Here is a 17039-nt window from a genome sequence, read left to right as displayed (position 1 = left end):
TTCTCTAAACAATCTGTTATTTCTTTTTTTATTCCAGAGAATTTAAATTGCTTGATAAGTTTATACACCATAGCAGAAACACACATTCTTCCTTTTAGTTACAATTTTTAATTTATTTTTTGTCAGTAAAAAGGAGATTTGATGCCAATGTTCTTGATGTTGGATATTCAACTGAAAGTAACTAATAAATTTCACGTTTTTAAGTTTGCAATGTTTTGCAGCCTAAAACACATAAATTAAGGTTGACTGAAATATTGTGTGTATGTAGTGCTGGTTCAATGATAACTTTTTGTGAGCACTTAGGAATGAAAAGCGGTCTGGTTTGACTAGGAATAAAAAGGGACAGTAAATCCTGCTCATAAATATTTAGAAACGCAAACTTAAAGGCTTCTTGTCATCTTGTTATTTACGAGGTGCTGATACAATTTAAAGTTTTAATTAGAAATGTTAGCCTAAATATTAAGCAGAGAGTTCACTAAAGTGGATGTGTATTTGATAAAGTTAGCTCAAGTGGTGCTCAACCTTTAGTTTATGGGTTTAATTGTTCTTTTAATCAGTTCTCTGATTAATAAACAGCACTATGATTAGTTTTACGAATTCTTGGCAATATGAATTTTAGCTTTGTTGCAAATAGTAGTAAGAGTCGACACGCTCACACATATGCTCGTTTCTTCCGCAGAGGCAGATGGGGCCAGGAGAAGGATGTCAAGTTTAATGAAATATAGCAGCTTGGAGTTCAAAGACTTCACAGTAGGGCCGGTTCAGGGTAGGCCGCGTGATAGAGATGTTTCCAGAAGCTTTATAACGCTGCAGTCATTTTTCTCTCATGTTTGCCAGTTCTTTTGATGAGACATCGGCAGAAGTCTCTGGTGAAAAAGGGAGCTTTTGCTTCAAAGGAACATGGACGTTTTTCCAGTGGTTTTTCCTTGATCGGATAGATTTTACCGGAGCATCTTATTCCCTATTCTTTTTGTTCCACCCCCTTCTGCTGTTTCTCTAGTCCCTCATGTCACCCAATAGCTCTTCCTGTACCATTCCCACCACAGAAGCAGTCGCCATTCAGTCCACATCTAATGGTGCTGAAGAAAGAGCCATTGTCCCCACTGGTTTTACCCCACTCTTATCTATTGATTGGAAAGCCAAGAGGGGAAAATAACAGGTATTGATTACCACACAGGCAGAGGCTGACGGGCACAACGTCTGGAGGGGTAAGAAGAGACAACAGTTTTCACTCTCTGCAGCTCCACTGCTGTCAGAACAGCCTCTCCTGCCACTCCACGTTTAAGCCTGTCACTTTCCCCCCTTTTGTCCCTCACCACGTCAGTTTTCCATTTAGCTGTGCCTGTTTAATGCAGATTTTAATCTTTGCCTGTGAAATGTATATCCCAAGCGCAGCAGCTTCTTAGGAGAAGCTTTCACACGCTACCCAAGTCTGCCCACCTTTCCCTTTCATCAGCCCCCCTTTTGTCTCAAATAAAATATATACGTTTTGGTTCAGTTTTTTATATTCCAAAGTTTTTGTTTTTTTATTACTTTCTTTTCTTTCATTCCTTCTCCTCTTATTACTTCAAGAGTTATGGGGTTTTAAAAATGAATCAGAAAATACAATCCTGCAAGCATTGATTTCACTACAGCAACTCTAAGCGTTAGAAGTCTGCTGTCCAATAGTCAGAGGAAACGTTCTGCTGTGCCTCTGTGCCTCTTATCCTTTATGTAAATACACCAATTTAGAGTCACATTTGCTTAGATCGCTGTTTATCTCGGTCATGAATCATTGCAGTCTGGCATTGTAGAAAATCTTTTTGATGCATTGTAATATCTTGCAGTTAGAGATTAAGCAGCAAGATGTTTAAATAGCTATATCCTGCATAGGCCAAAGGGATGCATGTGGTAGCCAGTCGTTCTTAACGTGTTTGGTTAAGTTCCAGGTGTTCTCTATTTGTTTGGCTGTCAGCAACCTTGTCAACTTTTTATTGATGTGGGCAGTGATTCAAAAGACTATTGCACCTCTAGATGAAAAAAATGGCCTTACTTATCATGACAAATCCGCAGGTGTTTTATAAAATATAAAATAAATAGGTTTCAGCCTACTTGGTGAACTGCTCAAGTCTATCAACCATACTAGTCTGTTTTATTTGCAGTCTGACATTATGTATTCTCCTCCACGGATGCCTGCACAAGGGATCAACTGCTCATTAACCCGCGCACAAGGTTTAGTAAAACTGGCTATGTTTAGTCTGAATCACAAGAATGCCCCTTTTTGAATGCACTCCTTTCTCTTAAAAATAATCCATCACCAAATTGAGCAAAGAAAAGCAGAGCTAATTCTGTGAGTCGCCAGGCCTCCTCCTCCTCCTCCTCCTCCTCTTCTTCCTGCGCTATGAAAGATTCCATTCACACACGGAGCTCAGCCATAAATAAGGATCGCTTGAGCAGCTCTGCAGTGCGGGAAAGCCCATATGGTCATGTGAATCGCTTTCCATTTACAGAGCAACTAACAATTCTAACCATTTGAGTAAACAATCTAACACACTCAGCACCTCTTTTATGAGCCTGTCAGGTTTCCATTTGTCACAGCCAGCATCAGATGCTTGCAAATGTCTTCACTCATCCAGGTGACAGTGATCCTAAATGCTTCAAAGCTCTTGGTCTTCTTTTCCAGATTCTTGTGGAAATTAAGCTGAAGAAAAACATACAAGGGAATGCCGGAACAGTCCAAACTCCTTCCTTCAGATGATATGTTTTGAACTGTGCATCTCATACAGTGCTTGATGACCCCTCTTTATTATTGATTTCTTTTAATTTTTCTAGAACTGACTGTCTATTTCCAAAGCTTTCAACTCCAAGGTTAAAAGAACCTGTCCTTGAGAGACAGGAGGTAGAGGTGGAGGAGTAGAGGCGAGTCCCTGCTGAAGAAAGAAAGGGGGGTCATGCACTCAGCACAAATACTGAAGTTATTCAGACGATGTCCTTGATTTCTCTACTTTTTCCAGTCCTTCTTTTCAAAGGGATTTCAAAAGGTTTTTCTTAGAAGATGAAATGGAGGGAGGAAATCATTTGTTGCACATTCTTGTTTTTGGAGTAGCAGCCAAAGCTTTTTAAGCCAAAAGGGAGCCAGAGCTGCTTGAATCCTCAGGATCCATCTTTTTTTAAAAGGCCCACTGGTGTTTCTCACAATTATGAAGGAGCAGCAGAAAACGTAACCGATGGTTCGATCCCATGAGATGATTGATACTATTAAAAGTATAGTAACTTCAGATTCTAGTTTTTTAGTATTTAGTAATAAAGACACATTTTTCATTTTTGTAGCCAAAAGACAAGCTAATCTAACCTGCTACTGGTTTTGAGATGTAACTTTACTTTTAAGTATAGATCATAAAAAGGGTATTTATTGGTCTGTATTGCAAAATATCAAACTAGTTATATTTGTTCAATACATTCTTAAAGAGAAATATTGTATTTAATATAACTGTTTAAAATCTAAATGCCATTATAAAGTCAAGCCCCATCTTTTGTTGCTTAATTTTACACAAACTAGGAAATGTCAAAGGTTGCAGTTCCATTAAAAACCACTGGAGGGTGGCTGCAAAAGAGAGCAATTCTCCATTAACTCTCATGTTAAAAAGACAGATTTTACACCTAAATTAATTGTTTTTACATTCTGTTTATAATTATATTTTTTATGTATATTTATTAACCTCCTCTTTGTGACAAGTATGGGGGTTAGGTTTGATTTTAACAGAGCTTAAATTTGCTCATATGCCAGGGAAATACAAAATTTTTTAAGAAATATACATGATTGGAATTATAAATAATTTCTCAGTTTTCCTTTTCGGGGACTAAATTCTGCTGTGCAGAATCCAGAGATTCAAAGATTTGCAAGACTAATTGCGCATGAATTACACTGTCAAAATGTTTTTTTTTTTTTTAAAAGGCTTTATTTTTTAATCTTTATAGAACATTGCTAATGGATTTTGCTAAATCAACAACAACAGATGTGTTTTTATATATGTGTGTATATATGTTGTATTTGTTTTCCTACCTTCAAAAGAACTGATTTGATCTTTTTAGGCAATGTGTTTTGACTGAAGAAATGCATTGCAGGGTTTGAATGTTTGGAGGCTTTGATTCAACAAAACCTTTGACTTGAATGAGGTCTTGTTTTCGTTCATTTAGAAAGAAGCACATGGTATGGGGGCTTTCAGGCTGTAAATCTGATGAGATAACGGGCGTCTATTAGTAAAAAAAAAGAAAAGTATATATGTTTGCACATGATAGTTAGATCTAGTTAGATCTTTACTCATATGAGGTCCATTAACAGTGGTCCCACAGTTTGAGGCTACAGTAAAGAAAACCTTGAGCACCTCTGTTCTCATTCCCCATCTGCAGCAGAGTTAGATATGGGCCCGCTCATAACAGCCAAAGCGCTGTGGTTGCGTTTTCTTCACACACATAAACAACGACACTTTCAATTTCCTGTGAACAATGTGGACCAGGAAAGGCCGTTCACAGAGAGGAAAGAAAACTCAGTTTGCATGTGCGTGTTCATCAATTACTGAGGAAGACAGAAACTGGAAAGGACCACGTTTTTATGACTTTACTGCTCAAAAAAGTCATATTTCATGGCATGTGCAACATTTCTTTACTCGGGGAGTGTGAGTGAGTTTGGTGTTTTTAGGCATTAGCTTACCTGCAGCTGAGAAACATCTGTCGGCACTGAGATAGATGAAACAGCCAGATGGAGTTACCTGAGTCCCCTCCACTGTAATGAACTTGTTGTTTACTATATGTGTGAAATGCAGCAAAGGAATGCGGTTGTGTGTGCCGGTGCCTGTATGTGTGTGTGCTGGGAGAAGTCATGTGTACTTACCTTCCCTGTTGTTTTTACTGCTACAAGACCAGCCGTTTGTTCTGAAGCCCAGACTGTTCTCAGTGCACTTTTGTAGGGTGATGCTGCTTTAGAGTTTGGTTGCATCCCCCCACCCGCCCCTTTCCCCCTCTGGAGCTCCTGTTTCTCCTCTGTGTCTGGCCTGCTCTTTCAAGGTTTTGTTTAGCTTTTGGTGGTGGTGTTAGAAGGTTAGTTGAAGGCTTTGTGCTGTGCAAGCAGCAATGCAGGCCCTTTGACACAATCACAGGCTGTTTCGACCTGCTCCACTTCACCACATCTGAGGGTACAGATCTGAGCCAATTAGGAGGCAGGGAGAACAGTCTGCTGTCCGTCTCACTTCTGGCCGCCCCCCTCATTGCTTTGATGTTTTGCACATTACGCAAAACCAGATCCAGAAATTCTTACTCTCTCTGTGTATCTAGTCAATGACAATCAGATCGGGCTTTAAAATTTCTCGATTATTTCACAAAAAATTGAATGCTTGCGTTTTCTGAAAGAAAAAAAGATTTTAGACATGCTTTCAGGGGCCCTTTTTGTGTGAGCCTTCATTTTATTAGGAACTGGTTTTGTCCATTTATTCTGTATACCTGTTACTTCCTGGTTCCAATAGCTTGTACCAGCTGTCATCAGGCCAAAAACACCCTGGACTGAAGACATTTCTATTGCAGGAGCACATATAAACAAACAAGCACACAGTCATTCCCAGAGTTAATTCCAAATTTGCTGTCAAATTGCTTCAAGTGCCAGGGTAAAACACAGACACACAAGGAGAATAAATAGGCCCCCACTATGATACAAACCAGGACCTCTGGTTAGATAATAATACTTACCATCAACATTATTTTCTCTAACAGTTAGTGTGAGCTTATGTGTTTTAAAACCTATTTCTCCTCTTAGAATTACTTTCTTTGGGCATTTACAGGTTTATAATATGTGTTCAGATTTCTTTTTATTAAAAATACTGTAGGTTTTATATTTAACTATATTTTTTACATTGAGAAAATGGTAGAAACTTAAAAGAAAAGCACATGGCTCCTCCAAATTCATACTTACCGGTAAAACTAGCTATGCAATTGTGAGAATCTGTTTATTATTGTGTCTTTATTGTGTCTTTATGAAGATCACTAACAATTCAAATGAATCCGATGAAAAAGATTACATGAAAAAAGTTCTTTTGGAAAATTGTGTTGGACTATTTTTTTTCACTGCTAGATGTTTTTGCTGTTATTATCTCAAAATGTAAATAGTCAGGCTGTTAAAAAAAACATGTGCATTCAGTTATCACCTTTTTACCAGTAGTTACAACTTTTAATGATTTAGTTCTGGTCAAAATCTAAACATCTAAGTCTGCTGGTGGGAAATGATGTGGCCTTTAAATTGCTGGCAGGTACCAAACATAAATACAGGGACGTACAATACAACACAGAGCAGTTTCTATGGTAACATGAAAACGGGATCACAGTTTCACAATCTCACAACAGAGCTACAAGATAACAGCGCAAAAGGTTAATTAGGAAATGATTATATCGAGACTCTCACCAAGATGATATGTTTTGCTGTTGGAAAAAATTAGAGGAAACTTTTTTGTTCTCTTTTAAATAAGGTTATCCTCCCTCAGTAAAGACAATGCTTTCTTCTGTGGTCCACAGTGGGTTAATGAAAAGTTTAACGATTATCAAAGTTAAGAGAATCACATGGTGTGGCCTTCACATTTCACTATAAACCCAGCTGAACTTCTGTGGGGAATTTTTGACCGATGTCAGTGAACACGAGAATACCGAATGATAAAACATCCCTCCAGCAGTGTTCCTGATACTTAAATCATCATTTCTGAGGAATTTCAAAATTGTTTTGGTCTTTTTTTTCTATAGTTTTTCACTCGTATGTTGATTTTTCAAAAATGTGTGATATAAAGATAAAAATCCAAAACATTTTTTTTTGTTTTACAATAGAAGGAAATAAGGAAAGACCACGCTTGCAAAGATTCATGCTAAAGTTGGCTTCACAGCAGGGCCAGTGTGCTGCATGATTTTTATTATTAATCTCATTAGATCGAGAGATCCAGACTGGATCACCACATTTGCTGTAAACATGACAGCAGTTGGATGAGTTTGCAACAGAATGTACTTTATTCTCTATAAATATACCAACTTGTGACAAAAAAATGGGCATTTCCTCGACATTGACAGCAAACTGCTAGTAAAAGATTGTTTTTGCAGTAACTAAAGGAAATTGTTATTTTCTGCTAAAGTCCAGTTTTTTTTAGCATTTCACCAATGTTTTCTTTACACTTCCTAACAGCAATGTCTTTGTGTTTCCCCAGGGCCTCCTCGGGTGTCTGGAAAAGTAGCTTACAGGCAGACGGCACGGTTGGGCAGTGCCATCAAAATGCCATGCCCTGTTGAAGGAGACCCCCCACCTCTCATTATGTGGACCAAAGACGACCGTAACATCCACAGTGGCTGGATTCGTTTCCGTATCCTCCGCATGGGCCTGAAGATCAAAGAGGTGGAAGCAGATGATGCAGGGACCTACATCTGCAAAGCAACGAATGGCTTTGGAAGTGTTAACATCAATTACACCCTCATTGTCATTGGTTGGTACTGTTTTTTTCTGTTGAGTTCATAAAATACAGCCTTTTTTCCTTTTTTGGGTTTTTGAAAATATAATTGATTGTTTGATGATGTGTCACTTAAAACTTCAGCTCAGTTTGGAATCCGTAAAGCCACCTGGCTGGTAAGTGAAAGCAGAGGCCATGGCAATGACTCAGCTCCTCATTTGTACGGTCAAACTGCATGGTGTTTGACTGTTGTGCATAAAAGTCGGATATAAAACACTTCCTAGCTGTCAAAAACCCCTCGGTAGGTCTGTTGGAAGACATCATTGCTCAGAGGGGTTGAGGTCTAAAAGCAGGCAGATTTATGAGGGTTTAGCATCAATCCTCTTACTTTTTGTATGTGCTACTTTTTGCCCAGAGTCAACAGCGGCCTGGGATATTGTTTCATGCTACTTCATTCTCTGCAGCTCAACTGGATCTCCAGCTCTTCCTTGTCTGGAGGCTAAGCTCTGAAAGCAGGAGGTCTAAAGCTCCAATGTGAACCATATTCAGTGGTGGAGCCAGTGTGATACGAGTTCGGGATTTGACCAAGTGTGTTAGCCCCTCGTGCACACTCATACAGTGTGTTTCCTCTGCATTGGTGCAGAGCGTGATGAATGAGTGGAGTGGAGCGTGAAGGCGGTGTTTAGTCTAATTACCCTAAGATGCCTAATTTGGCCCAGTCTGCCTTCTGTCTCACAGGAAGAGTTACAGTCTAGTCTTGTGACAGCCATACTTCAAAAGAGAAGCTGTAATCAGGCAGAGAATGAAATCACAGGGACAATGGTTTTTGTAGTAAAGCATGTTCATGAATGGTGGAATGTGCAAAACCAAAGTTTACTTAAAGGTCTCCCTCACTACGGGGTTGCTGGGAAGTTCAAAGGACGGCTTATTTTGCTAAAGTGAAAAAAGGCATTCATTATGCAAAGCTGGTTATATATAACAAAGTGTGTGTTTGCATGAAATTGAAAGGGCCGTTTTAAGTTTTTTCCTTTTTAATATTTTATTGCCTGTAACCTTTCTATTAGGGCTAATTAAAAAAGCCTAACAATTCTAATTTAAAAAAAAAAAGTTTTTGCTTAACATATAGGAAACTACAGTCAGGACTATAAATATTTGGACAGAGACACATTCTTTCTAATTTTGTTTCTGTACATTACCACTGTGAATTTTAAATAGAACAACTCAGATGCCATTGAAGTGCAGACTTTCAGCTTTTATTCCATGGGTTGAACAAAAAGATTGCATAAAAATGTGAAAAACTAAAGCATTTTTTAAACACAATCCCTTCATTTCATGGGCTTGTAAGTAATTGGACAATTGACTTCCATGCTATTGCATGGGCAGGTGTGGGCAATTCCCTTGCTATATCATTATGAGTGAAGCAGATAAAAGGCCTGGAGTTGATTAGAGGACTCGTGCTTGCATTTTGAAGATTTTGCTGTGAACAGACAACATGCGGTCAAAGGAGCTCTCCACGCAGGTGAAAGGGGCCAAAAAAAACCATGCCAGAAATTGCTACAGTATTAGGAGTGGCAAAATCAACAGTGTGGTACATCCTGAGAAAGAAAGAAAGCACTGGTGAACTCGGCAACGCAAAAAGACCTGGACGTCCAAGACAACAGTGGTGGCTGATGGCAAAATCATTTCCATGGTGAAGAGGAACCCGTTCACAACAGCCAACCAAGTGAACAACACTCTCCAGGAGGTAGGCGTATCAATATCCAAGTCTACCATAAAAAGAAGACTGCATGAAAGTAGATACAGAGGGTACACTGCAAGATGCAAGCCACTCATAAGCCTCAAGAATAGGAAGGCTAGATTGGACTTTGCTAAAAAGCATCTAAAAAAGCCAGCACAGTTCTGGAAAAACATTTTTTGGACAGATGAAACCAAAATCAACCTCTACCAGAATGATGGCAAGAGAAAAGTATGGAGAAGGCGTGGAGAAGCTTATGATCCAAAGCACACTACATCATCAGTAAAACACTGTGGAGGCAGTGTGATGGTCTGGGGGTGCATGGCTGCTAGTGGCACTGGGACACTAGTGTTTATTGATGACGTGACACAGGACAGAAGCAGCCCAATGAATTCTGAGGTGTTCAGAAACATACTGTCTGCGCAGATCCAGGTGAATGCAGCCAAACTGATCGGGCGGCGTTTCATAATACAGATGGACAACGACCCAAAACATACAGCCAAAGCAACTCAGGAGTTTGTTAAAGCAACGAAGTGGAATATTCTTGAATGGCCAAGTCAGTCACCTGATCTTAACCCAACTGAGCATGCATTTCACTTGTTGAAGACTAAACTTAAGACAAAAAGGCCCACAAACAAACAGCAACTGAAAGCCGCTGCAGTAAAGGCCTGGCAGAGCATTCAGAAGGAGAAAACCCAGCATCTGGTGATGTCCATGAGTTCAAGACTTCAGGCTGTCATTGCCAACAAAGGGTTTTCAACCAAATATTAGTAATGACCATTTTGTTATGTCATTTGTCCAATTACTTACAAGCCCATGAAATAAAGGGATTGTGTTTAAAAAAGGCTTTCGTTTTTCACATTTTTATGCAATCTTTTTGTTCAGCCCATGGAATAAAAGCGGAAAGTCTGCACTTCAATGGCATCTGAGTTGTTTTATTCAAAATTCACTGTGGTAATGTACCAAGGCAAAATTAGAATGTGTCTCTGTCCAAATATTTATGGTCCTGACTGTATGTTTTTTCACATTTTTAACCTTAACACAGTTGTGTTAAATGGGGGTGCAGGAAATTAAAACACTCTACATCATTAAAGTGTTATCGCGAGGAAGGTCAGTATCAAAAATTACCTGAATTTGTCAGTAAAACCTAAAGCTTAGCTAGTTCTAGTAAATGACTACACAGTTTTTTTTATTTCAGAGTTTATATTTACACAACAAGGTTTTGGCACATCTTTAAAAAATAACATTTGGCAGCTCTGTAACATCATTTCTTGGAGTCATATTTGACTTTCTCCTCACTGGCAAGAGATTTCAAAGGCAGTCATGTTTTTGGAATGGAGGCTGACTGCTTTTTCACTGTTTGCTGTGTTATTTGTGGAAAAAGTCCCAAACGAGTCATGGCTCAGAGTGAATATATGGATGTTGACACAACCTTTCAGATACTCAAAAAGGCTTTTTAAATGATGTTGTATTGCTTAAAAAAAACCCGAAGCTATAGTGTTTAATGTTTATTGCTTTCTCTTGAGATGGATTTTATTTGCGCAAATAGCACTTTCCAGAAACGGTGAACACCTTGCACTTACGATAACCACTTCCAGTTTATTACAACTGTATCTCTGTTTAACTTTTTATAGAGTTTTTTATAGCGTTATGAAGCATTCTGGATAAAATACTGCATTAATTAAAATTGCAAATTTGCACAAGTGTTAGATTGGCATAGGATCTAAATGACTGGCTTTTAAAACAACACCTTTATTCTATGTTCAAGTGATAGCTAATATGTATTTGGGATCATTTGAACTGTTTTTGTAAATTTAAAAGTTTGTGAGTTTGAATGGCAGTACTTATCAGAGGCAAAATCCTGTCAGATTTTGATCAATATATATTCTTTAATGATGTATAGATATTTTTGCCTTTGATAGTCTGATAAAATAGGACTTATTTCGGATTTGTTCTTTTTTCTCTCAATTTCATCCACTAATGAAGCCAACAGTCAATGCTTGAGGATCAGTCTGCATCTCACATCCTCTGCTCTTCTTTTTCTTGTTCATGTCAGAGCTTCGATGTTGCCAGGCCGTCCTCACAGAGTTTGTTTTTGTTGGTAATTGTCCAAAAAAAGGATTGCTTTTAATTCAGATGAGGGGGCCTCACAGCAAAAATACCCCGAATCAAAGTCAGCCTTTAACAGCCAAATAATCCGCCGTTATCGTGCTCACTTTCCGTTGGAGCTGCATTGGATAATAAATTTGGTTGTGTGCAATTAACCTTCTGTGGATGTAATTATGTTGCTTGAAAAGATCATAAGAAAAGATTTTATTTATTTCACATTTCGTAAATGAGGGGTAGCAGACTCCAGCGTAACATACAGTATTCATCACGCCAGTCTGTTATTCTTACTGGATCACAGAGTGAAAAAGTTAAAAAAGCATCTTCAGAGGGCTGATCGAGGTGAACGGGCTGACTGATCCTGGCTGCTGTTGAGGTTCAAGGCTCAATGTGGAAAACATAACTTTTTAATATGACTAGGGGACCAAAAGTGAAGTCAAGCAAAGTACAGATAAAGAAAAGGGGAGAGAGCTTGGAAGTAATGATTGTGGTGTTTTTTGAGGAGGGGTGGGGAGTTACTCCTTGTCCCATCTGCCAGTGGACGGCCTTCCTTCCCCAAGAGCTATCTGAAGAATCCAGTCAGTCTTGGCGCCTCCTCAATCCCTCCAGCTGGCTGTTTGGTCGCTGTTTGGGGTGGTCTCCTGACAACTGGCCCCGTCACCCCTCAGCACAAACCAGGAGAGGCAGATGCACACGGCTTTTCTGTGTTCAGCCACTCGGACCACAAACGATTTGACTTTAGCTTTAGTAGCAGATTGTCACATTTACATTGACAGTACTGGGGTTAATGTTTATTTCTGGACGAGCAACGTAAACAAGGCAAAGGCAAAGCTTGCTTATTATTTCTACACACGAATGCTGGCTTTTGTGGTGCATGTTTCATTTCTCTGGCGGTATTGTTGGGTCAGCTGTTAGATTAAATGCCCCAAATCCCGCTGACCACATGTGGTATAGCTGTGTGGAGCCTTCCAGCAGTGGCTTCCAGAAAGCCACTGTTTATAACTTTTTCCTGGACTTTACAATGTCCCCAAAAACATCTGGAGTTCATTGTGACCTCAAAACCATCAGGCCTTTTCCTGCCATTCTGCCATGCAGAGAGCATACGCGGTGACCCTTTTCCTGTTTCTGGATTTGTGAATGAGGAAGGGGATGGCGTCAGACTCTAAACACTGAATGAATTCAAGTCATGTTGGGGAAAAAGGGCTGACTGTTTCATAATAAATGTGTGGGTTTTACTCCCTCTTAGTTGAATAGGTGTGCTATAAAGTCACTACTTCCTTTCTGTTTTGAGGAAAACTTGAACTTCATGCAGCACATTAAGCATTTTTTGGTTGCTGGATCCAATCGTCTAGCAATTATACAAGAGCTAACTCCAAACCAAGTCTCAACATTTATTTATGTTTTTTCACGCTAAGCAATTACATGCCCCTACTTTCCTTGATCTTTTGTGACACTGATTTGAGTTAAGACAGTAGTGCAAAGGGGGGGTACATTTTACTCTTCAGACATACAGAATAAAGAGCACCACTGTTTCGTGGAGTCTTTAAAAGCAGAGAGGAAATAGATTCAAGAAGCTAGAAAGAAAACCCCAGCAGTGTGGGACCAAGATCTGTTTGGATTGGGAGGTTAAGGACCCGGCAGGAATGTGGGGAGCCCGAGTGAGAAACAGAGAAATATTTCTTCCAGTGGAGGCCGTTTTTTTCTTTCTCCTTTTTTTAAGGAATGGGTTATTATAGTTGGCCAGTTAAACCCCTTCAAATAGCCATGACATCATGACTGGGCTTAAGGCTGCAGGGGACAAACAAAGGAGGGTTTGTACCTTCAGAACCCTAGAGAGCTTTGAGGGTTTTGGGGGGACTCAGAGGGAGTCAGAACGAGAGGGTTAGAAGTCACATCTGGTCTTTTTACCTGAACCAATGAAAGGAGGGAATCAAAGTGTGTGTATAAAAATCCAACATAAACCTACATTGAAAAAATAAATCAACATGAACGCCCTAAAAGGGAAAAAATGTCCTGATCGAGTTGCAAAAATAATATTTATTTGTAATTTATTCGATAATGAAATATCAAATTTTATGTGATATGATAGATTTTCCTCTAGAACTGTCTACTTTGTTATTAATTTGCAAATACCCTTTCACCTCCATTATTTCCCTATAGCCCATTTATAAAGAAAATATGGATGACAAAGTGTGAATTAGGTTTCACTCATTATATTTTCTCTAAGCCCTGTCTTAGCGTGGCTGTGTGATGTCAGCCCATGACCTAAACGCCACAGCTGTCCCTTGCATCAGGGTTTATGAAAAGCGATCGTGTTACTTCCAAATCCCACAGAGTCAGACCCAAGCGTTCAACCCCTGCAGGGGTTGGTTAAAGGCTCTGAGAAAATCTGGAACATTATAAGCATCTTTATGTATCCAGCTTGATTTTACTCACTTTTGTCCTTTTGTTTCAACAGATGACCCAGGTTCTGATAAGACTGGAAAACCTGAGGGAGCAAAATCAGAGCTCAGCATTGAAAAATTTGGTAAGAGGATTATGGATTTGGTTCTATGATAAATCAACGATCTAAATGTGTGTGCTAATGTGCTTTGTAACAATTTTATTAATGTAGTTGGCAAAAATGCAAAAATACTCCATCATCTCAAAGTTTTCAAAACTTTTTGTTTGCTATGCAAGTGCGTCCTCGCTTCTCACAGCCAACAAAGATGAGGAAGCGAGTGATCGCTCGTCCCGTGGGAAGCTCGGTGCGGCTCAAGTGCGCAGCCAGTGGAAATCCTCGACCAGACATCATTTGGCTAAAGGACGACAGACCCCTGACCGAGCAAGAGGTGGGCGAGGGCCGTCAGAAGAAATGGACGCTGAGCCTCAGGAACCTGATGCCACAGCACAGTGGCAGATACACATGCAGGGTGTCCAATCAGGCGGGGGAGATCAACGCCACATACAAAGTTGAAGTCATACGTGAGTATCTCATAGCCTCCCCACTGATGTATTACAACTTAGCTGAACTTCATTTGAGTGCTTACTTCTGTTTGTTTGGGTTATATTAGGGGTTTAATGTTCACAGCTGTGTGAACTTGAAAGAATCAATCAATGCAAGCGCGGTGTTTGAGTCTGACAATGGCAAAGCTGTAATTTCTCTTTGGTTGACCTTTTCCTGAAGTTTGATTGCGATCGGTCGATCTTTCGGCTTGGATGGATGTGCTTCAGTAATCACGTACAGGAGAGGCACACTGACAGTGCGAGCGCAAGCTGCCCCTCTGTGTTTTTACTTGGGGGTAGAAGGAGCAAGGCTGTTCAGCTTCAGAGACCATCCACCCAGTCTGGAGCTGATTAAAGCCCAGCTGTCTGCCAGACCCACTGCACCCCTTTCCATGAGAAATGCGTGCTGTACTACCAGGAGCACAGAAAGAGAGGAAACTAATCACAAATACTTCTTGTGTTGCATGAGTTATTCCTCCCTCTCTCATCAATTACAAGTTCTAAGCCAGGGGCGAATGTGGATATGTAAAAACTCCTACCAGCCGCAGAGAGGCTATCAGGTCAATGTCTTTGTGTGCTCTGAGATGTGATATTTATTTGGTTGTGCTTCTGCAGAGAGGACAAATTCCAAGCCTGTCCTGACAGGCACCCATCCAGTCAACACAACCGTGGACTACGGAGGCACCACATCCTTCCAGTGCAAAGTGAGGAGTGATGTTAAGCCGGTCATTCAGTGGCTCAAGCGTGTGGAGCCTCACGAAGAGAACCGCTACAACTCCACCATCGAAGTGGAAGATCACAGATTTGCTGTGCTGCCCGCCGGTGAGGTATGGTCCCGGCCCGACGGGTCATACCTCAATAAGCTGCTCATTACCCGCGCCAAAGAGGAGGATGCTGGCATGTACATTTGCTTAGGTGCCAACACTATGGGCTACAGCTTCCGCAGTGCCTTCCTGACTGTTCTGCCAGGTAGAACTCTTTACAATTTTGTAGAAAACAATTTTTCAAATAAGGAAAGAAACTTAAAGATTATGTAAAGGATTGAAAAACACCAAAACATGAAATTTCACAAACTTGTCTTAAAATTCCTTTCTCTCCCTTTTTCTGCAGACACAAAACCTCCCATCACGCATGTCTTCCCGGCAGCATCCACCACTCTCCCTTGGCCTGTCATCATTGGCATCCCTGCAGGAATTGTGTTCATCTTCGGCGCCGTGCTGCTGTGGTTCTGCCAGAGCAGAAAGCACTGCCCCCCTCCCAGCGCTCCAGCGGCACAGGTCCTGCAGAGCTCCCATCGGCCACCGTACCGGGACCGAGACAGGGGCTGCGTGCCACCATCATCCAGTTCCTCCAGCCCAGACAAAGACTGCATGACCTCCTTAAACTATGAAGAGTATTTGGCTCAGCAGCAGCTGCTCTTAGGCCAGGGAGGACCAACGGTCCCTCCTAAAATCTACCCCAAAATCTACACCGACATTCACACACACACTCACTCTCACGTGGACGGGAAAGTACACCAGCACCAACACATTCATTTTCAGTGTTAGCCTCAGTGCCACATACTCCCCACAGTGCCTCAGACTTTGAATCTCACTTTCCTAGATATTTTCTGAGAAAGTGTTCATCAGTGGCCAGTGTGTTATAAAAATGTACCTGGTGCTTTTTTTTTTTATTACCCGTTTGAATCTCACACCACTTGTGCACTTAAAAGGACATTTTTGAAGAGTGTGAGGTCCATTGCAGCTATTCAGACCCCTTCATGGCTGAACTTTACATTTTTCTTCATTCAGCATCATCATCAGCTACTGAGGATGCGCTAAATGAACACGGTACTCAAGTTTTACAAAAGGGCTGGTTTAATGCTCCTACTCAGGTTGTCGTTGTGTTTCTTAGACATTCATTATGCTGGGAATACTGACCACTATCCTTTAGCCATCTTTACCCCAACCTCTGTTCCTTCTTCATGGCATGCAACACTTCCCGAAACGTTTTTATTTCCAGTTTTTCCGTGGTTTCTTCTCTTGGTTTTCAGTCTCGTTTGAGCTTTCTGTAGGTAGCATTACTAGTCAGTAGCATTTTGACATAAACCAGAAGAGATTTAGTCTTTTTGACCCCCACCTTATCCAAGCAGTTTATGAAGCTGTAATCAGAATATTTAATTTATTTTCCTAAAAGAATTTAAAGGTTTATTTTTCAGAGTAAGGCATTTCACTTATCTATTGAATGTTATTAAAGTATACTGTTGTGTGTTGTACATTTTGAAAACTTTGTTCACTTGTTTATTCGCATTTACTTTATTGCCAATATTTAGGTATTTTTTCAAGTAGCTTGTATTTGACAATCTTGTATGATGCATTCTTTAAGATTTGATAGTTTGATTAAAAAAACTGAAATCAGTTTGGGTGCTGTTCTGGACTATTTTTTTCTTTTAGAATGGTTTTTTTGTGGCTGTAAACCAAAGCTGAGGCTGAGCATCTCATGAACAAAAGGGCCAGGTTCTCTCACAGGTGTAGTGTCGTCCTCAGAGCAGAGCAGAGTGTTGGAGGGTGACTCAAAGGGCAGCCAGAGGGACACGAGCGACGGGGATGAAAGACTGAATAGACACCAGAGCAGTCTCACGGTTGCTTTTTAGATGAGTGATGTCCCCTGCAAGACTACACCCAAACGGCTGACATCTTTTCTCCGTTTAAGTGAATCGTCCCCCTTCTCCGCCTCTGCATCACCATCTCATTCAACTCTGATCTAGGTAGGGTTTCCTTTCACCA

General features: G+C 40.4%; 1 protein-coding gene across 5 annotated transcripts in view; it reads left to right on the top strand.

The window, feature by feature from the left end:
- LOC101156129 (fibroblast growth factor receptor-like 1) overlaps window positions 1-16671 on the top strand; it is a 28666-nt gene extending 11995 nt beyond the window's left edge. For 2 of the 5 annotated variants that reach the window (XM_020713554.2, XM_020713556.1), the window contains exons 3-8: window positions 680-766; window positions 7212-7484; window positions 13748-13816; window positions 13969-14253; window positions 14890-15243; window positions 15385-16671. In XM_020713554.2, the coding sequence (XP_020569213.1) occupies window positions 680-766; window positions 7212-7484; window positions 13748-13816; window positions 13969-14253; window positions 14890-15243; window positions 15385-15821 (1505 nt within the window). In that variant the 3' untranslated portion in view covers window positions 15822-16671. The remainder of the gene's footprint in view (window positions 1-679; window positions 767-7211; window positions 7485-13747; window positions 13817-13968; window positions 14254-14889; window positions 15244-15384) is intronic. The other 3 variants (XM_004082289.4, XM_020713557.1, XM_020713555.2) reach the window with 2 other exon arrangements.
- The last annotated feature ends 368 nt before the right edge of the window (window positions 16672-17039 follow it).

Source organism: Oryzias latipes, chromosome 22, assembly GCF_002234675.1.
Source record: "Oryzias latipes chromosome 22, ASM223467v1".
In the NCBI taxonomy this organism is placed as follows: domain Eukaryota; kingdom Metazoa; phylum Chordata; class Actinopteri; order Beloniformes; family Adrianichthyidae; genus Oryzias; species Oryzias latipes.
This window is presented reverse-complemented; position numbering and strand designations above follow the sequence as displayed.